At 58.6% G+C, this 20,793-nt stretch overlaps 1 protein-coding gene across 6 annotated transcripts in view; it reads right to left on the bottom strand.

Annotated features, from left to right (window-relative positions):
- Nucleotides 1–20,793, bottom strand: part of FRMD5 (FERM domain containing 5) — an 85,267-nt gene that overhangs the window by 27,058 nt on the left and 37,416 nt on the right. For all 6 annotated transcript variants that reach the window (XM_053272474.1, XM_053272475.1, XM_053272471.1 and 3 more), the window contains exon 2: nucleotides 401–505. In XM_053272474.1, the coding sequence (XP_053128449.1) occupies nucleotides 401–505 (105 nt within the window). The remainder of the gene's footprint in view (nucleotides 1–400; nucleotides 506–20,793) is intronic.

Below are 20,793 nucleotides of genomic sequence, written 5' to 3' on the forward strand. Positions count from 1 at the left end.
CCTCCAGGGGAAAAGGTGCAGGGAACTTTTCTCCCAGGGATGGAAGAGGAGCTGGAGGAGCAATTCTGGCAGGGGGTCTGTGTGTGTGTGTGTGCAGGGAAGGCCACTTCCCCACCTGCTGCTGGATTCTGCACAGATGCCCAGATGCTCGGGGTGGGGGGAGCACTTTCTCCGTCGAGGACTCTACTCGGGCCTCACTGGGCCTGAGCAGGAGGCCCCCCGGAAGCCCCGACCTCCACCCTGGGGCCAGGTTTACAAATCAAGCGGCTTCGCTGGGCAGAAGTTACTTGCCCGGCTTCCGCCAGCTCCGAGGAGGCACTGCGTCCTTCCAAGCCCCTCCGGGCTGCAGAGTGGGGCCCTCTGGGAGCCCTTGGAGGGGGCCGTCTTTGGTGGGACTCACCCGCTGCTTGTCCGGATCCACATAGCGGATTCCAAAGTAGTCCTTCTCCAAGAGGTTCAGGTGGTGGCAGAGCAGGTCGAAGAGGGACTGGCCCTTGGCATCTCTCTGCAAGACAACGGCAAGGAGGGGCTGAGCCAAGCAGCCCCCCGTGCTGGGAAAAGGGCGGCCAGAGGGCGGCCGGGGGCGGGGGGGAGCATCTCCGGAGCTTGACCCACTCGGAGGTATCCAGTACTGGGCCGGCAGGGGCATGCTGGGCGTGGTGCCTGCTGGCCAGACATCGGGGCATCTCCCGCTGAAGGAGGGCCGGTGGGTGGGTGGGGGCAGACGCAGCACATCTGGCAGCCAGGAAGACTTGAAGGCGGGGAGGGGGCGCTGGGCACCCAGCAGCCACCGCCAAGTGCAAGGCTGCACCCTCAGAAACACCTGCCCCCCCCACCCCCCAGGTCAAGCCGGAATGTCCAGCCACTGGGAACCACCTTTGGATGGCAGCACGCACACCCCACACCCGTGGGGGGGTCCTGCAACAGCTCTTCCCCCACACACGGCTCAACGGCCTCTGTAAAATCAGCAACCAGCAGCAATTTAGCCAGAGCAGAGCCTGGGTTGGTGCTTCAGCTCTAAACATCGAACTGAAAGTATGCACCGTATTTGCTAATGCAAGGGAAGGACTCTACGCTGAACATTGGACAGCAACATCCAGAGGGCCAGGATCCCCCACCCTGAGGGGGGCAGATACAGCATTCGGAGCCTCACAGGGAGACCCACAAATGCTGCATCCTCCAGCCCCATTGTGGACCCCTCCTCTGCTACTGACTGCCAGGGCGGGCCCTCTCCCTCCACCTGATCTGGCCCCACTAAGCAGGAGGAGTCACCCTTGCAGCAGCTCTGGCAGAGCCCTGCCCCGCCCTCTCCGGTCACCGCCCTTGCCTTTGTTCTCCCGTCCGCTGCCACAAGAGAGAGGCCTTTGAAATGGGGTTAGACAGATGCACGGAGGAAGAGTCATGGTGGCGGCGGTGTGGAACCTCCCTCTCCAGAGGCAGCCTACCTCAGAAAGCGAGTTGCTGCTGGGGAGGGGAGGGCCGTTGCCGTCGTCATCTCCTGCACGGGGGCCCCTGTGGGAAGGAGCAGGGTGAGGGAAGGGAGGGGGCCTCTGCGCTGGTCGGGCTCTTGGGAGGGTCTCCTGCCCGCTGGAGACCGGGGAGGCTCCGCGCAGGCTGCTCTCGGCCGTCCCCGGGGGCCGCTCCCGGCCCTGCTCTGCCCTCCTTCCTCCAGGCTGGCTTCCGGCACTCGGCGTCCCAGCGAGGCGGAGAGTGCAGCGGACCAGAGAAAGTGACTGCGCTTCGTTTCACGCTCTGCTAGGAATAGCCACTCCTGGCCGGAGGGAGAACCATCCAAGGCACACAGCCTCCTCCGAAGGCGCAGCCCTGAACAGCAGAGGGGCAGCCGACCAGGGCGTGGGGCATGCAGCCTGGCCTGCCTCTGCGGGAGCACCTGGGGCCCACCCCGTCCCCTCGGCTGGAGCCAGCCCTGCTCTGCGGCCGCCTTGCCAGCCCTCTGACCCCGACCCGGCCTCCAGCTTGGGAGTCAACCAGTTCAGCCCCAGGTGCAGCTCGCCGGATGCCGCCACCCCGTTATCCAGTCAAGCACCTTTCAGAAAGAGCCAGAGCCGAGTGGCATCTGCTGGGCAGGCGGAAGGTCCCAGGTTCGATTCCTGGCGGCAGAGGGCTGGGGAAGTCCCCCGCCTGAACCCCTGGAGCTGCTGCCAGCCAGTGTGGACAAGACTGAGGGGCTCGGACTCCGTTGGGGCCGCTCAGCGTTCTTGAGCTTGGTGTTCTTGCCTTGCTTTCATCTGGCCATTACTGTTCTCCTGCTTGTGTTTTACACGACGGGTTACTGTTTTGTGGCTGCAGGGGAGAGTGGCACAGAGATCCCCTTAACAAACCTTTTAAAGGAGTATTTTACTGTCCTTGTGTAATCAATACGGATTCACAACGTAATTATAACAGGATTGCCTATGGATGCAGGGGATTGGGGAGCATTCAACAACCACAGTTTCTCTTCAACTCATAACCCCAAACAAAACCTCGTTGAGAAACCTCATTAGAAGCTTTTAGGATTCTTTGTGCCATGAAAGCGATTTGCACCCTTTCTGGGGGCTAGACTCGGACTAACGCCACCACTGGAATCTGCTGCTAATGACCCGATTAATTCCACCAATTACATTGATTAATATGCTGCTCTGGGATTCCTTCGCTCCAGCATCTAGCAGAAAATAACCAGGCAGCTGCATCCTGACCGTCGGCACACAGACGGTGGGATGTGCGGACTCATCCCAGGCCAGGGCCGGCCTGCATGACGCCCCTGTGCGCCCCGCCTGAATGGACACAGGAAAGGAGGCTCCCTCCTGCTTGCAAAGTGTGAGGCGCTTCTGGACACAGGACGCAGCCTAGCCAGGTCAGATCCCGGTTCAATCAATCAATCAATCAATCACCTGGCTTTCATTGGCTGCCTCAGCTTCATGGGTGCTGCATTATAATAGAGACTTTAAAAAACAGACACAATTATTCCTTGGGGTGTGTGTGGGGAGAATATGATTGAGCCTGATGATCAAGAGGGGAGCTGTGGGCCCGAGCCCCAGATCTTTCACACACCCCTGCTTCTTTCACTGCCTAAAAGGAATCTGGGAAACGCTGGAAAAATGGACCCTGCACCGGATTCTGCCTGAAGGCCTGGAGCACCTGGACACCTTTGGACCGACATCCCACGCAGACTGACCACGGGGCAAAAGAAACAGCAACCACCATTTCCTTTGGGCATGCGCTAAAACATCCGCCCTGGCAGTCTGTCGTTTACATCTTCCGCCACAACTGAGCTCAGCTTCAGGGGGGGGCCCAGAGCTTTGCATGGAGTCACGCTTGGGGTTCGCGCTCATGTCCCCGGCAGCTTCTCCTCTGGAGCAAGAGGAGTCTCATCGGATCCTCCGCCTCGCCTGCTCCCACCACATCCCCCCCGCGCCATGCGCCTCAATCCCTCCCTTCAGAGAAAGGCAGCGGATGGGACCATTCCAGAGGCTTTGTCACGTGGTCCGAGTCGTGCTGGCTCAACCCCAGATCAAGCGGTGAAGTTCCACTTGCCTGCCACGACTCCCGCAGCCCTTCTCGTGGGCCCGGCTGCAGGCCTGCTGCTGTGGGGTCTCCGAGGGTGCCGGATCCCTGCTGCAGCCAGGCAGCCTTCGGGAAAGAGGGGACGCCTTCGGCCAAGACGCCAGAGGAAAGCGTGGCCAGGCTTCGGCATGGGTCGTGGGCATCCGGCCCCACCCACGGAAAGAGGGCAGAGTCCTGGGAACAGGGAGGGCGAAGAGCCAGCCATGGGAGGGTGGGTGGGTTGTTTTGAGGTCAAAAAAAGACTGTGGAGAGGAAGCTGCCTCTGCAGCAGCAGAAGACTTGCTGCCTTGGTTTGCTCAGCCAAATGGAGGATGAGGATTGGACACAACTTCTGCATTCACTCTGTATACACGCGTATTTGGGGAGACGCTGCTACTCAGTGGAAGAGCACCAGCTAAGCATGCCGAGGCAGAGACGCACCCGGCCCTGGCGGTACTTCCAGGTAGGGCTAGGAAAGACCCCTGCCCCCAACTCTGGAGAGCTCTGCTGCTGCTGCCAGTCAGTGCAGACAGGGCTCAGCTAGACAGACCAAAGGCCTGACTCGGCAGAAGGCAGCTCCAGACATTCATGTTCTGGCAAAGGAAACCGTCAGGATCCTCTATTAATTCTACATGCAAAGAGCAAGACTCCAGGAAGCAGAACCTGGACATAAGTGAAGCAATGCCGAACCGGTTCTTCCTTCTTTCAAAGCAGAAAAGACCTAGAAACCCTGCCTGGAAGTGAGGAAAGAAACCTTTCACATGATCTTACTTTACCAAATGCTAATATCCCAGGATGCTGGTGGAGATGGAGGATTTCCACTTCAAAGCGACAGCAGCAGCCCCCCAGCCGGGTCTCAATCTGCTTCTTAAAGGGATTTGCAACAGAAAGATGTTTTGAGTTCACACTGATGACCGCATCATGGCTTCCCTTTGCATTTTCAACAGATGGAGAACGTGTGAGGGGAAAACAAGCCACAGAGTCTCCCGGAACCCAGGGCAATGTGGCTACACTGTCAAAACGCAACGCTCTTCTGCTTTCCTCTTTGATCTCCCTAACTTGAATTAAACATGTTTTAAATTAATCATTAAGAAATATGTCCTTCAGGGACTGATCGGCACTGTTTACACAAATCACAGCTTGGAAAAAGAGCCCCCCCCCCCCACCCGGCCGCTAGATTAAGAGGTCTGGGTTTTTGATCTCATAAAACGAGATTTGCATCTGTCTTAATGATTGGGTTGTTCTCTTAAATTGGGCCTTAAATAATTTGCAATACGGAAGCCCAGTGGGTATAAGAAAGAATGCGCTGCCTTCTCTACCCTCCTCTCCTTCCGGAAGCCTCACGGGATGCAGCCTGCGTCTTCTCTCCACCACTCCCGAGTCTGATCGCCAGCCTCGGCCTCTCTCCTTCGACGTTATTAAGCAGGGGCCGCCATGCCCAGGCAAAAGCCAACATCCAGCAGCGCACCACAGACCCTGAGCTTGGCCAAGCCCACCTCAGCCGGGGCCCGAACTCCCGTATCAGGGATGGGCTCCGATGCTCGCCCTCCCCAGCCCGGCTCAGCTGGAGGGTCCAAAGCACAGGGGGGCATTCAGCTGGGCTCACTGCCACGCCCTGGACTCCCCTGGCTTTGCCCCACCCGAGGCTCAGGGCAGACTGGAAGGACCGAGCAGGTCCTCCCCCACTCCTGGTCCGACAGAGACATTCGGCCGGTTGTCTGTGCCACTGTCCTTGTTGGCCAATGCCGAAGGCGTTGTAAGAGGCGGCCCGTTTTCAGCCACTCGCAGCTCACGATGACTGACGCTTTCCAGTCTGCCTAGCAGTCCAAGCAGCTTGTCTGCACATTTTGCCTGAGACTTCGGCCATCTCTCGAGTGTTCCTGATGAAGCATTCTGTGATATCCAAGAGTCTACACACTCCCACGCCAGCCTGCATGGGTGTGAGATGAACCATTTTACTTTCTTCAGATCAGTGGTTTCCTGCCTCAAAACAGGCATCAACACACACAGCAAGATTAGGGCGACTACGTGGTTGTCGATCCCTGCAGTTGCCAGTGGCCACTGGGCCTGGTTACCTCTCTGGAAGCCACACTTCTCCTGCAAACCTTGCAGGCCGACAGAGGGCTGGGCCCCTGGCATGCCCTGCTTTTGCCTCTGAATCCAGCAGAGAGATCTCCCTGCAGACTCCACCGGACACTTCATGGGTCTGCTCATGTGGGCTCTTCTAGTCCAGGAAAGCGTCTACTGCAACAAACACGTGAGCTTCAGGGTGCTACAGGACTCTTGGTTGCTTAGGCTGCCAGAGAGCAACAAGGCCATTTCCCCCGGAGGACGGTCATCGCTCGGATCCTCTGCAAGAGTTGATGCCCCGAAGGAAGGCTCTTTTCCAGCCCACTGGCCGGAGGAGCTCCGAGGCCCTGCGGTCCCTCTAATTCTTTCCGTCTCTGGGTGTTGTTCTGGGCGGCAGGATCCAGGCAGGCTCTGCACACCGCGTGCATTCAGAGTGGGGCCTTCCCAGTTCAACCTGCATGCCGCACCTCGCAGGCCAGAGGGTGCCACCTCTCAGAAGTCCCTGCTCAGCCTCCCAAGACATCTGAGGGTCACCTTGAGAGCCCCAAAGCGGCCCAGGGGTTCTCCTGCAAGAGAGGCGCGGCCGAGGCACTGGTCCGGGGCAGCCCAAAGTTAACCCTGGCAAAGACTTCCGGGGCGAGTGAAGCCCAGCCTGGCCGCCGGGGCAAGGAGGCTCCAGCTCCTCCTCCCAGCCAGAAAGGGATTCCCAGCCCGCACACCACGACTGCTGGAGCACTGCAGGGCCCTGGCAGCTGCAGCCGAGGAGAAGCCCAGGCCAGAGGCGGGTGGCCACACAGGCTTGGCCGGGCCTGGCCTGCTCTGCTCCCGTGCACACCGCTGCGCTTTCCTCTGGTCCACAACAAACATGATGAATCCAATAACGTGCAGAAAACATTAAGAAGCATAATACTACTACTACTACTACTACTACTGATGATGATGATGATGATGTCAAATCAAAGTAAATGGCCACGACTAATCATGAGGAAAGAACACCAAGAAGGGTCCCCGGCAAGCTGGGGCAGTCGTTCTCCGTGCCGTAGCTTAATGATACGACAGACGTGGAGGAGAAGCCCCTCGGAAAGCTCCCACCTGTGCCGCGCTGCCCCGGATCCACTTCTGCACCTGATCAGGAACTCGGGGCGGGGAGCTGCTCCACTCTTTAATCACCCCTTGACGGTCCTGACATGCTTCAAGCCTCTACATTTGGAGGCTAACTCCTTTTTCTCTGTAATCCGCCTCCCTCTTAACTGACATTTTAATCTCCCGCTTCAAAGCTCTTCCTGGGAGATCTCCCCCACCCCTGCTATGTTGACATAAACCCTTTGGAAGAGAAATTGCTGATGAGAAATGAGCCTCCAGTGCCTCTGGGCTCCTTAAGCCCCGACTGGAGTCTTTCTCTCTTGAAAATGTCATGCCTGCTGCGCTGGTTTGCAAAAGCCCGCCCGTCACACCCTCTCCCCAGTTTCCAACTTTTCTCCCGCTGCTTTGGGCACCTTCAGCATCTCCTAAGTCCTCCGCTCCACTTAGGCACTTCTTGGCCTTCTGAAAAACTGGCAGCAGCCGCATCTGGACAAGCCCTCACCAGCTGCAGCTCAACCAGGGCACCCCCCCCACCTTCTCCTGCTTCTTGCACCCCACATTCCTGGCACGGTAACCCTCACTGGGGGCTCACGCAGACTTGATGGGCAGCTCTGATCGGGAGTCTCTCTCAGCCACAAGGGAAGCAGGTCAAGCAGGGCCTGGGCCAGGTGTGTGAGAGAGAAAGAGAAGCACCTCACCTCACCTCCTAAGAATGCTTACAGAGACCCCCAAAGGCAACGGCTACCTGCAGCCTGCAGAAAAATCCCAGCCAGCCTGAAAGAGCCGCTCCTCCGATGAGGACTCCCTCACGCGCCCCCCCCCCAGCAATCTCACACAGCATCCCTCATCTTTGCTGCACCCCACCTGGCTGGCTGAGCCCCAGAAGGGAGCCATGCTGCTTCCAAACATGCCTCCGGGAGCCACAATTAAGGACGGGGCTGAGAGAGGCTCCTGCCAGAACCAACCACTTAACACCTTTCAAAGATTCATCATGAGCTGAATGCTCCACCATGTAGTCTTCCAACAAGAGACACACAGAGAGAGAGAGACACAGACACACACACACGCGTGCACAAAGTGTAGCCTCCAGCTGGTCCTCTGCAAAACAAAACCAGGCATTCCCTCCGGGATGATGTGTCAGCAGTGCCGGGTTCCTGCCCTCAGGAGCGTTAAGGGGGAACCGATGGCGCCCGGCCCCCAGCAGCCTCCCTCCGTCCTGGTGCTGCCGGATCCTCTACCGCTGGGCTGGGCTTCTTCTCTGCCAAGGAGCAGAGCGGCCACGGGCTCTCCAGCCGCCTCCGGAGCCCAGGCCGTGGCCATCCCCTTCCTCAACCGCCGAGGAACGGCAACGTGGCTCCCCAGCAACCCCTCGGAGGGAGCCCAGAGCTCGGCTGGCCTCCCCGTCCCCCCTGCAGAGGCAAGACCACCGGCAGTTGATTCCACGTGGGCTGGGGGGGCCCAACTGAGCCCCTGCTTCAAGCCACCAAAGAGGGCATTTCCAGAAGCCACCGGCCAGTTTCCTTCCCAGCAAACCATCATTGGAGGACCACGGTCCTGCCAACCCCACCCACACCCCAGCCGGGGCCAAATTCCAACATACAAGGAGAAAGGATTCCTACTGCTGACTACAAACGGTTCGATGCCGCTTCTCAGCACCAAGAAAAGTCACCCCTCTGCCTGGGTTAACAACAATTTGCCGCAGACCACCAAAGCTCTCCCACACGGCTTGGCCACGTCTCCTCAGAGCTGCTCTTGGGCTCCGCGTGGCCCTGCTGGGGAGGCTCCGGGTCAGCAGACGAGGCAACACGCACCACCTTCTGCTTGCCGGAGGCATCCCTCCGGATGGACAGGAGGAGTGTGGGCTCCCTGTCACAGCCCCCGCCCCCCCGCTCATGCCGTGCAAAGTGCCGGGCTAGAAGGCACTGCCACGTGGGCACAGCAGCAAGCACACAGGCAGGTCGGGTTTCGCCCCCACGTGAGTCCCGCTCCAGTGTCCCCCTCCAGCCACGGTGGACTCCACGCCAGCACCCTCCCCTTGCGCTCCTCCCTCCCTGCCTCTTCCACCCTCACAGCGGCCCGTCCGGTCCCTGGCCCTTCGGGAGGCAGCAGCTCAGCGGCTTCCCGAGTCCGAGAGTGAGCAGCCCCCACAAAGCGAAGCTCCAGGAGGCCCCACTCCGCCACGCCCCAGGCTCCCGACAGCAACGAGAGCAAAAGGAGGACGCTCAGGCTGGGAGGCTCCAGGGGCCGCCCCCCCTCCCTCCCCCCCTCCCTCCTCGACACAACCGGTGTCCACTGTGGAGGAGCAGCCAGCGTCGCCTCTTGTGGGCAAGGCCCATCACCGCCCCCCCCCGCCAGCCCTCCCCTGGCTCTCACTGCCCCCCCCCCGGCAAGCTCTGTTTGGGAGCTTCCCCCGATTGCTGAAACCCTGGACAGCTCCTCAGACCACCAAGCCAGTCGCTGCTGCCTCCTCCTTGGGCGGGGGGGGGGTGGGATTCCCTGCCCTCCTGGGCCCTTCCTGACGGGGCAGTTTCAGTCCCACTTGCACTCAAGGATACATGCAACAAATACGAACATGCTCACAGAGGGCCCCACACAGACACACACAAAGGGCACAGCTGTGTGGTCCAGTGGGCAGAGCAAAGGCCCCACCAGCTCCTCATGAGCCACCCTGAGCTGTGTGTGTATTGGGGGGGGGGATGCCCAAGGAAGGCCCAGCGGCCTCTGCTTGCCAGAGCTCAGGCTGCTCCTCTCCCCACCCCACGTGCTGCCTGCAGGCTGGCCAGGTAGACCCAGTATTGCTGCACAGCGAACCTGGCAAATGGCCAGCCGGGAGGCAGCAGGGGGGGCAGGAAAGGCCGCCGTGCCTGATTCCACCCCAGCCCCCCACCGCCCGCCAGCTCGTGAGGGCGGGCCGCTCCTGCCCGCTCGGCTGCTTCTCCCAGTCTTGGCAAACGAATCAAATTGCAAGACGAAACACACATCCAGAGGACGAAGACTGGAAGCAAAGCGGCACCGGGAGTCTGTCTGGCAAACAAGAAGCAAGAGGGGCTGAACCTGGCCTGGACCAAGGGCCAAGCGCGACACAGACCCTAGAGCCCGGCGTCATCCCAGATCCCGTGTCTCACGGACGGCAGGAAACGGAGGACCAACAAGAGGAAAGACCTTTTCACACCACGCATCATTAAGCTAGAGGATTCTCTTGTGGTAACAGCCACCAGCCTGGGTGGCTCTAAGAAGGGCTTAGATAAGTTCATGGAGGACAGGTCTGTCAATGGCTACTAGTCGGAGGGCTTTAGGCCACCTCCAGCCTCAGAGGCAGGATGCCTCTGAATCCCAGTTGCAGGGGAGCAACAGCAGCAGGAGGGAGGGCAGGCCCCTTTCAGCTCCTGCCTGTGGGCTTCTCAGAGGCATCGGGTGGGCCACTGTGGGAAGCAGGATGCTGGATGAGACGGGCTGCCTGGGGCCGGATCCAGCAGGGCTGTGTTCTTGTGTTCTGCTTTCCTTCGGGCCTTTAAAGAGAGCCAAACTGTTCAGGGCACAGACCACAAAAGGGTTATTTCTCCAAAATAAAAGAGAAAATCAGATAAGCAGCAGAAGCCCTGAAGTCAGCAGCTGAAAGTAGTCAACTGCTGTAGAATAACTTCTAGTGTTCTAGGCAAACCTGGGGAAATGGAGGAATCGTCCAGAGCGCTTGCTTTTAAGACGATTTATGCACAGCAGAGGGAAGCAGTGCTGTGAACTCCAGCGGCTGCATTAGCATTCTGTGGCTCACCCAGGAAACAGGAAACCATGATGGCGTCCCCACACAGACAGGCATCTGCTGCTCGCTTGGACTCTAGAGGAGGCAAAGGTGACAGGACCAAGGGAAAGAGGAAAGATCCCGGCCACCTTCACCTCCTGACCCTGGGGGGGGGAGCACCCCCACCCCGCCCAGGCTGGGGAGGGGCACTAGGAGAAGCACTGTTGAAGATGGCCTTCAGAAGAGCACTGAAGAGACACTTCTTCCATCAGGCTTTGAGCTGATTGTGTGACCAAATTCAATTTAAAATCAAGTTCCTCTGTTTTAGCTGTGGATGTTTTAATCAGCTGAGAACCACCTTGGAACCTGGCTAGAGGCGGTATAAGGATGTGACAGATAGAGAGATAGGCAGGCCAGGGGGGAGAGTCTGGGAGAGGCATCTGCTGGAGGGCAGGGGGACCACTGATCAATGCCTTCAGTCATCATGCTAAATCAGCAAGAAGAGCACAAATGCCAGGCAGCAGATGCTGCCATGTAGGACAAGATCAGAGGATAACTGAGGCCGGTGGATTGGGCCCTTTGCCTCACGCCAGGCTGGCCAGAGGGACTCCCGGAGCAAGTGGCTGCTCTCTGCGGCAGTCCAACAGGGAAGAGGCCAGTGCTTCCTGGGCTTTCAACAGAAGCAACTGCTCGACTTAAATCGGGGCTTCTCCTAGGCAGGGGGTGAAATGCTACAAAAAGGTGTGCAGGAGCGGAGCGATCTACTTGCCATCTCTGCAAAGTCTTTATTTTGCCCGTAGGGTTTAGCATTTCAAAACATGAATTCATTTAAATGCAAATTTCTGCTCCGTCTGGGACTGAACAAGAACTCTTGCTGAAATAATGTTGAACTTGCACTTTCCCTCTTTATTCTGCCTTGTTCTTCCCCTCAATAAATCAAAGCCAAGAAGCAGAACTCGTTTTTCCATTCCAAGTTGTGGAACGGAGAAGAGAAGACATGAAGAGGGGGGCCCTCTCAAGAGCACTTCGAGAGAGATCCGCTGTCCTCTGATCACATGATCCTGCTCTTTGCCTTTTCAGTGCCTGTCCTGCGCTACGCTGATGACACCACTCTGAGAGCTGAGAATGCCGATGATCTGCCAGCTCTAGTAACGAAAGTCAAGGGAGCACAGTGAAAAAATGGGACGACGACTAAATGTCAAGAAGACTAAACTGATGACAACGGGTGCAGCACCCAGCCTCAGAATTGACAGTGAAGACATTGGAGTGGTGGGTCGCTTCTGCCTTGTAGGATCGACCATCAACAGTAAAGGATCCAGCTGTCAAGAAATACACCGCAGACTAGAACTTGGTCGGGTTGCAATGAGGGCCTTGGAAAGGATATTGAGATGCCGTGATGTGTCTATTCCTACAAAGATTAGAATCGTTCGGACCATGGTTTTTCCCACGACACTATGGATGTGAAAGCTGGACTCTGAAGAAGCAAGATAGAAAAAGCATTGATGCTTGTGAACTTTGGTGCTGGAGAAGACTTTTGAGGAGACCATGGACAGCCAGGAAAATCAACAAATGGATCATAGAACAAATCAATCCAGAATTTCCACTCGAGGCACAAATGGCCAGGCTCAAACTATCCTACTTCAGACACATTATGCGAAGACCACCCAGCTCCCTTGAGAAGTCCACAATGCTGGGGAAAGTTGAAGGAAAGAGAAGAAGAGGACGACCAGCAGCCAGGTGGATGGACTCGATGACGACAGCCATGAATGTATCCCTGAGAGACCTCAGATGAAGACAGATCATCCTGGAGAGAATCTCTCTGTGTGGTCGCTAAGAGTCGACACCGACTTGACGGCACTTAATCAATCACCAGAGCCAGGAAGCAAGTCAGAGGTGCCCGCAGCCGCCCAAGAGGCTGGCCCTCTCACTGGACTCTGCGTCCTTGTTCTGCCACAGCCGCTTCTCTCTCTGCAGGGCATCATGAAGGCACTCCAAGGCCTCACTGGCAGTGTCGGGTCAGAGGAGGCAGCCACGCCACAAAGCCTGCACAATCTACCTGCCGGTCTGGATGGGTGTGAAGCAAGCCACGGGACTTCCCATCTCAAGGGCCCTCTCAGCTGCTCCAGCCTCTCGCTGAAGAGCCACAGCGGAGGAGGACACACATCTGGCACAGTCTGTTCCCAGCTCCCCATTTATCAGTCGAGCTTCTGTAATCAGACACCCTCCCAACACCATCAAATAAATTAGGGTTCTCAGGAGCGGAGAGGCAAGAGGTGCCAGCAGACGCGAACACGCAAAGCAGGCCTCTCTCCGCCATTAGCATTTTATTACAGGCTTTCCAACATGTGACAGAAATCTCAGGAAGCGCATTAACGCACAAGGTCTGAAATTCTGCACACACCACTTTTATCTCACCATGTTCTTCCATCTGATTGTTCGCTAGTCTGTAGAAATGTCAAAGGGAGGCCCCACGGTCTGGTCTGGCCTCCGGGATGATGCAGAGAGAGAGAGAGAGAGAGAGAGAGCAAGCTGGGCCACACAGAGAAAGCTTGGAGGGTTCTGCTTTGCTTCCTAGCTGGGGATCCTGAGGAAGATTTGCCTGGTAACTGCTCAGTTGATTTCCTTGTTTATTTAGTGCATAACAACATAGGAACAGCCCTGCTGGATCAGGCCCCCCAAGAAGGCCCATCGAGTCCAGCCTCCTGTTTCCCACTGTGGCCCACCAGATGCCTCCAAGAAGCCCACAGGCCAGAGGGGAGGGCACCCCTTTCTCCTGCTGTTGCTCCCCTGCAACGGGGATTCAGAGGCATCATGCCTCTGAGGCTGAAGGTGGCCAGTAGCCACCAGACTAGTAGCCACTGATAGACCTGTCCTGGGTGAATTTGCCCAGGGGCAAGGGGGCCCATGTTCATCCCTCTCTCCGGCGGAACCTTGGATAATGAAGAAAATAGGGAGGTGTGGAGCTGGGGGACCCTCAGGAGGTGGGGCGGCCCCTGGGTTCTTTGAACCCATCCACTCAATTATAGCTACACCCCTGAATCTGCCTAAGCCCTTTTTAAAGCCAACCAAGCTGGTGGCCATCACCACATCCTGTGGCAGAGAGTTCCACAGAATACTGCATTCCTAGTTCACTGTCTAACTCATATTAGTTCGGCGTACACCCTGCTTCCCAGGACCTGAAAAATAAACCACGCGCGCCCTCGGCTCCACGCCTTCTCCTTGTGCACAGTTTCTGGGCCTCCACACGGGCTCGTTCTGGGCCGATGGAGTGCTGCCCAGCTGGGCCCAGGCAAGCAACAGCCCTGTTCTGCGCCACGGCCACGCTCTTGCACTGCCCCACCTGCATCAGGAGGCAGCGGCCCCTTCCTCGGGCTCAGCCTGCCTCTCTCTCCACAGGTGCACAGCCATGTGGGTGCAGCCTGCCTGGCCCTCCCAGCAGAAGCCACTGGGCTGGCTTGCCACTGGAGGAGAGCCGGCCCGTGGATAAGCAAGGGGTGTGGCGCCCTCTGCTGGAGAGCGCGATTCTCAAGCCCATGAGCAGCAGCAGCAGCAGCAGCCACCAGAGGCTGGCTGGCCGGCCGGCCGGCAACTGCTCGCTGCCCCCCCCACCCTGCAGCTGCTTCTCGAAGGGGTGACCCCCCCTCCACCCCAACATGCTCCTTTCTGGAATGGCATGCAAGGAAGGACGGGGGGTTGATTCCACTGCCGGTCTGTCCTCCCGCTCTGCCAGGCAGGTCTACCTGTGGGACCACCAGCCTCTCTGTCTGACACTCCCACACTCCTGGGTGGCTCCCCGCCGCCGCCCCGGACTCTCAGGTCCTCTAACTCGACGCCTCTAGCTGCGAAGTCTGGGGGCTGCCTGACCAGAAGGCATCACCCAAGGAGGCCGGCCGGCACGCTCTTGACCTTTCGGATGACAGCCGGTAGGGCAGCATTAACTTCCTGGAGACCATCAGAGCCGGGAAACAGTGATGTGGACTGACATGTTCACCAGAAGCAGGAGCCTGGCATTTCCGTGGGGCCTGCACGGAACACACCACGGCTGTCCCTGTGAGGGCGGGGGGGGGGAGAGGGGAATGGCGCAGGAGGGAGGCAGGGCATACTCCCCGGGACCCACCCCGCCTGCGTTCTGTGCAGTTCAGACACAGTCAGGGGGTGCCCATCAAGTGCTACTTATTCCAGAGCAAGGAGCCCTCTCTCAGCTCACACTCCCCCCCCCCGAGACGCACCTTAATGTGATGCTGTTTTTCTTCCTAAAGGTGAAACAAAGTCACCCCCATAAACGCCATGCTGAGCGTCACGCACAGGAATTTAATCAGTCGCCTTCTTGTTGAAATCAAAGTGGCTGGTGAAGAGATAAAGGGCCCTGTTGAAATCTCTGATCCTTCAGAGAACAGCCCCAAATGAATATTTGAAAGTATTTTTACTTCCCAATTGGTTTTGTTTCAAGTTTTGAAAACGGACTGGTTAGAGCGAGAGCTGTTTTTTAGGCTGCTCAAAGCAAGGAGTTTCAAAAAGAGGCCGTTTCAGTGGCACCGCAATTCTGCCACCGAAGAGAGGTCATTTCGGTCTCTCTTTCTTGAAAGTATTGGTTCAAGCTGTCCACAAGGCAGGAGTGGTGATGGCGCCCAATACAGCATTAACTGGGTGGTCCAGGACATCGCCCCCTCCCGAAAGCAACTGCAATGTTAGGGCCACCTTGGAAATGTTCTTCCGCCCCTGGAGACAGTGTTGGGGTCCACCCAGCCCCCAGCTTGAAAGAGAGCCAGCCTGATGCCTTGATCCCAATGGCAGCCCTCCAGATCCCTCAGACCCAGAGTCGGCCAGCCCTTCAGAGGGGCCCTGGAACCCCAGCGAGGCTCCTGGCCTCAGAACCCCTTCCACTGCAACCCCCCCCCGGCAGAGTCACCAGGAGCAGCAGCGCCCCCCCCTCCCCAAGGCTGAGCTGCGGCTGCAAAGGGTGGCACGTGTGCCTGACTACTTGGGATGGGCTACTCAGGAGGAGGGGGAGGCCAGCTCAGGTGCCTCCTCCTCTCCAGCAGGGCTGGCCTGCAGATGCAGGAGGAAGGGGAGCTCTTGCCAGCCATGGATTGACACCTTCAGTTGGCCTCTGGGGGCTTGGGCTTCCAGCCATCCTGCTGGACCTAGAGACAGACAGCAGGTGATGGGGGGGCAGGGGAGAGGGAAGAGGCCCCCCAAAGGCTGTCTGAAGAGAGCAGCTACTGCACAGAAAGAGGATTCCGAATCCAGGCATTCACTCATTCGTTCATTCATTCATAAACCGCCCCATCCAAAGGCTCTGGGCAGTGTACAGGGAGTGCTTCTCCCCGCCCCAACCCCAATGCAGCCAGCGGGCCCTTCTGAGGTCGAGGGGCAATGTCCCCGCGTCCGTCCCCCCCCCCAAAGGCAGCCTGTGAGGATCAGCTACGGAGCTGAGCTGCATCCTAACGAAGTACCCAATCCATGCTAATGCGATTGCAGGCAGTCTATCTCTGTCATCACTGCCTCTACAATAATCTAATCACCTTTCTTTGGTGGGCGCTCCTCAGGCAACGCACAAGGCACAGTCAATTTCGGAGCAAGGGCAGCTGAGGGCAAGCGAGGTTGCTGCTGCTGCTGCATCCTGGACTCAGAAAGGTCCCAGCGAGAGGGGCCACTGAGAGGCAGGCCTCAGGGGGCGGGCGGGCGGGCGGGCGGCGAGAAGGCGGCTTCACCAGCGCAGGCCAGCACGGCCTGCATGCGAGGGCCTCGGCTGTTTCAGAGCAGCCCAATCCTCCTCGGCTCCATTCTCAGCAGAGCTCCAGCGCTTGGTGGAGCAGGCAACTCACCCAGCCCAGCTCCATCCCAATGTGGCCATTCCTCGGAGGGCTCGGCCTTCCCGGCCACAGGCACACCACCACGCCACCCACGGCAGCCTTCCCCACGGGACGGGCAGCGTGGTGCAGGACCTCAGGCCCAAGCCACGCAGGGAACGGCACCGAGGCAGCCTCTGAGCCCTCTCAGTCCCTTGGCCCACAGAGAGGGGCAGCCAGGCACCTCTGCTCCCTCGGGAGAAGCCCCAGGCCAGGACAGAGGGCTCTCCTGGCCGCAAGGCCGGCTGCCGAAATGATCCACACACACACCCCCAGAGCTGTGCTCTCCATCAGCAGCAGTGCTCCTGCATTCTTCCTCGGCTGAGCTTCGGTGGGATTCCAGCCGGCCCCAGTCAGGGGCAGAGATGCATGGCAAATCCCACGACACTAAGTGCGGCAGGCGAGGTCACCGGAACGGCCCCTGCACACGACTGCAACGTTTCCAGCTGGGTGATGAACCGCTCCGGGAGAGGAGGAGGAGGAGGAGGAGGCGGTCACGGGGCCTCCGCTGCCTCCCAACACAACACCCCGGCCAGGGGCCCGACTCTGTGCATTTTGACCAGCTGCAGGCAGGCTGGATGCCGCTCTTCTGTAGCCGGAGGGAGCCCCCAGCTCACGGTCCCTGGCCTGTGCTCGGATCCCTTGTGTGGGAGTCTCTTCCGTGGGATGGCTGTCAGAGGGGCTTAGAGGGCCTCTACACGCCTTTGTCTCCTGCTTGGGGGCTCCCCACAGGCATTGGGGGGCACTGGGGGAAAGAGGGTGCAGACCAGTGAGGCCTTCTGGGGCCTGATCCAGCAGGGCTTTTCTTATGTCCTCAGGCGGGGCCCATAGCCAGACACAGGCTATGCGGATGCACACTGCAGAAAGGGCTGAGGATGGTGGAGGGCCACGGGGGGGGGGGAGGAGGAGACGGGATCATGGCGCTTGCTCTCTTCCTGCCCGGGACCTCGGAGCACTGCTGCAGCTCCACTCTCTGCTCCCCAGAGTCACCGGATTGCCCTGCTGCTGTCCTGAAGCTGGGAGCTTCCCCTTGGGGAAAGGCGGGGGCTGGAGGGACATGCACAAGTGCAGCATTGATGGAGGTGCGCAAGCAAACGCTACCAAAAATGTCTGGAGAGAGAGAGAGAGAGGGGGAACCCTGGAGGTGTTTGGGGAGTGAGTCCCAGTCAGAAGCAGAAGCCCAGCAAAGGAATCTGGGCAGTGGGGGAGAGATCTGTCAGAAATGAAGTCGGCACAGATGCCTTCCTCGGTTTCAAAGTTGGGCCAGAAGAAGCCGAGGCCGCGGGGAGAGGGTGCCATCCAAGCACTGCGCCCCCGCAAGCCCCAGAACGGCCTCCTCCCTCCTCCGCCTTTCCCAGAGAGATGCCAGACTGGCCAGCTCAGAGGGGCCTATTTTTATCTCCTTCGTTATGATTTCGGCATTAGGAAGCCCCTGATCTCTTCCCTGCTCTGAAGGCAGGTGTCGGACTCCATTTGGTTTGCCTGGAAAGAGCGAGATAATTTCCTGGAACAGGATCAAAAGTGTCACCCCAATCGCGGCTGAAGGGAGGCAGCTCCGACTTCTTCCCCAGCAGCCGGAGCTTGTTTCCCGGAGCCTCCCAGCCATCTCAGCACGGCTGCCCGCTGATCCGGCCTGGCACCCTGTTCACAGAGCTGCGGCTTCCAACGGCCCCTCCGCTCCCTCGCTTGGCCCCGGGGCTGCGGCGGTGGAGGGGCTGCCTCCCTCCCGCCCATCAAAGGTCGCCCAATGCCGCCAGCACGGCAGCCCCCCCAATCCGAGGAGTCTCCCCGCTTTCCACCCACGCTTCCTGGAACGAGAAGAAGAAGCGCCAGAGCGGTGGGCCTTCAAGCAGCCCAAGTGGCACGAAGGGTCAGGAGGCGGCCAGTCTTTGGAGCTGGTCTGGAGCGGGTTGAACAGAGGCCGTTGATCCCAGCAAGGCTCCTGGGCAGCAAGGGAAGCGCTGGAATCCAGAGAGGCAGGTCCAGGGAACAGGGGACCTGGCGCGGGAGGGAAGCAGGAAAGGGGGTCTCCACATCTGACCAAGGCAGGGACCCAGCAGAAGAGCCCCCCAACCAACCGCACCGATTTCCTTTCTGGTGCTACCACATCAGTCTGCGAGCCCTTGACTTGGGCCAACTGGAAAGGGCCTTTGTCCTGTGTGAAATGACATGCTGCACCACAGGAAAACGGGGAGCTGCCATATACCGAGTCAGACTCTCGGTCGCTCTAGCTCAGTGCTGTCTACACAGGCAGGCAGTGGAGATGCTGCCAGGGAGGGGACTGGGAACCTTCTGCGTCCCAGAGCGGCCCCCTCCCCTAAGAGGGGAGTCTCTTCCGGTGCTCACACTTCGCGTCTCCCATTCCTATGCAAACCAGGGCAGACCCTGCTTCGCCAAGGGGACCAGTCAGGCTTGCTGCCCCCAGACCAGCTCTCCTCCCCATGTCTCGCCTCGCCCTCCATGCCAGTGGCGCAGGCCTGGCACATGGACGGAGTCGCCATCCGTGCAGCCCATCTTCTCACAGGCAACAAGCTTCTTCCATTCGTGGCAGGATGCCGAGCACAGCCCAGGCTCTTGGTCCAGGACAGAGGCATCCAGCTCTTCTGGGCACTGGTGAGACTCCAGTTCAGCAGGTGAGAGACCACTGCTGAGCAGCCTGCCCCCCCACCTTGGCCTGCAGTCCCCCCAGGGAGAAAGAGGGAGCTGCTGAAGGGCCCATTGCCCAGCAGAGCCACAATACAGAAGCTAGTCCTTGCCTCCTGCAGTCACAATCTGCTACCATCACGGCTCTCTCTTTGCTACACAGATCTGCAGCTGTCCCTCCCTGGGCTTCTTTGGCTGATAACAGTGACACACGCCATGTGAGGAAACACGCCAGGAAGGTTTGCTGGTGCTCGTATGCTTAATGGCGCAGACACCAGCTCTGCCCGGCTGCAGCATCTCTCTCCATTTCGAACCAGGAGGAGGAGGAGGAGGAAGAGGCGGCGATGAGGAAAATCCAGGTGGGAGATCTCAGACTGCAGAACTGCTGGCCTTTTCCGGAGCAGGAGGAACCCAGGCCGGGCAGGCAAGATGCCACCATGCCCAGACTGCAAAAGCACACCATGCTGACGCTTGCCAAGAGGTTCCAACTAAATATCCAGGCAAAAGGGGGGGGGGCTTGCAACTGGAAGGCTCTCTTCTTTCCCCCAAAGAGGCGTCAGGTAATCCTGATCCACACAGCTGTGTGCGGAGGAGGGAGAGCGGCCTCTTTCCTTTGGTGTTATTTTCCTGCCAAAAACTGCCCCCAAAGCAGCTTTGAGAGCAAAGAATCACACCAGGGAGGCCGTTTTCTGCGGGGGGGGGACGATACAGTGCCGTTAGCTCTCGCTATCCCGAGCACCAAGCTCCTGATCAAGATGGTTTTTGTGGGGTGGGGGCATAGCTATTTGGGGTGAAACACATCAGAGTGGAAGGGAAATGCCATTAAAGACAGGCACCTTATTAAAAGATAATGGCATGCACTTAATTTTATGCGTGTATGTGCATGTTTGCATACTTAAGATTATATAAGGCGTAAATTACCATACAAACGCCTCTCCAAAAGAATAACCAGAGTAAATTGAAGGGGTGGGAAGCATCCCCCAGAGATTGGGTGAGTCACTCACGACTGGTGACCTCAGCCCGCATGGAAAGCAGAGAGGCAGCCCCAAGGGCCAAGGGCGATGCACCAGCAAGGGGCTTCCCAGAAGTCCTCTCTCTGCCCTCCTCTGCAACATGCAGCTTGGCTCATTTGCGTCAATCTCTTCCGACTCTTTGCTCCCCTGGCACTGGGTTTCACTTCTGCAAGGAGAAGCCATGTGAGACACGGAGCTTCACACAGGCGGGAGAGGCTAGGCCCGGAGAAATCAACAGATTTGTGGGACTCGGAGTGGTGCCACCTCCACACACACTTTTCCATCCCCGCACGGAGCAATTCAGGACACTGGCCAAAGTCTGGAGTCCACGGACTCTCCAGCGATATGCAGTCTTTGGTGCTGCAAGAATGGGCTGTATAACCCTGACAGCGGGTGATGGCAGATGGAGAGAGGCGGAAGCAAAAAGGCAACGCGCATCAGAGTGTCGGCTGCCCCCTCCGGGCAGAAGCAACTCATTCAGGCGAGAGGAGGAGAAATGTCAAGAGTCACAGCTGCCTCTTCACGGGTCTTCCAGTGCCACAGAGATGCGGGGAGGCGGGGGAGGCTTGAGCCTTCCTGTTCTTCCCAGACCGAAGACCCAACTGGTGGCTCTCCGGACACCTCCATCTCCCACACATCTGAGCAACATCCCAATAATCCGCGTATCCCAAGGAATCAGAGACAGGGTGAAAAGGCAAAGAAGGGACCCAGAAGGGAAGCTGAAAGGCTCTGAGCTACTGTCTCTCACCAAGGCAGCGGGTGGGGGGGGGCAGGCAGAGTCCTCCAGACAACCCCTGCCACACAAAGGAGGAGTCCGACTCTTTTCGGGACTCTCTGTCCCACACATCCA

This window comes from Hemicordylus capensis, chromosome 10 (genome assembly GCF_027244095.1).
Source record: "Hemicordylus capensis ecotype Gifberg chromosome 10, rHemCap1.1.pri, whole genome shotgun sequence".
NCBI classification, from domain to species: domain Eukaryota; kingdom Metazoa; phylum Chordata; class Lepidosauria; order Squamata; family Cordylidae; genus Hemicordylus; species Hemicordylus capensis.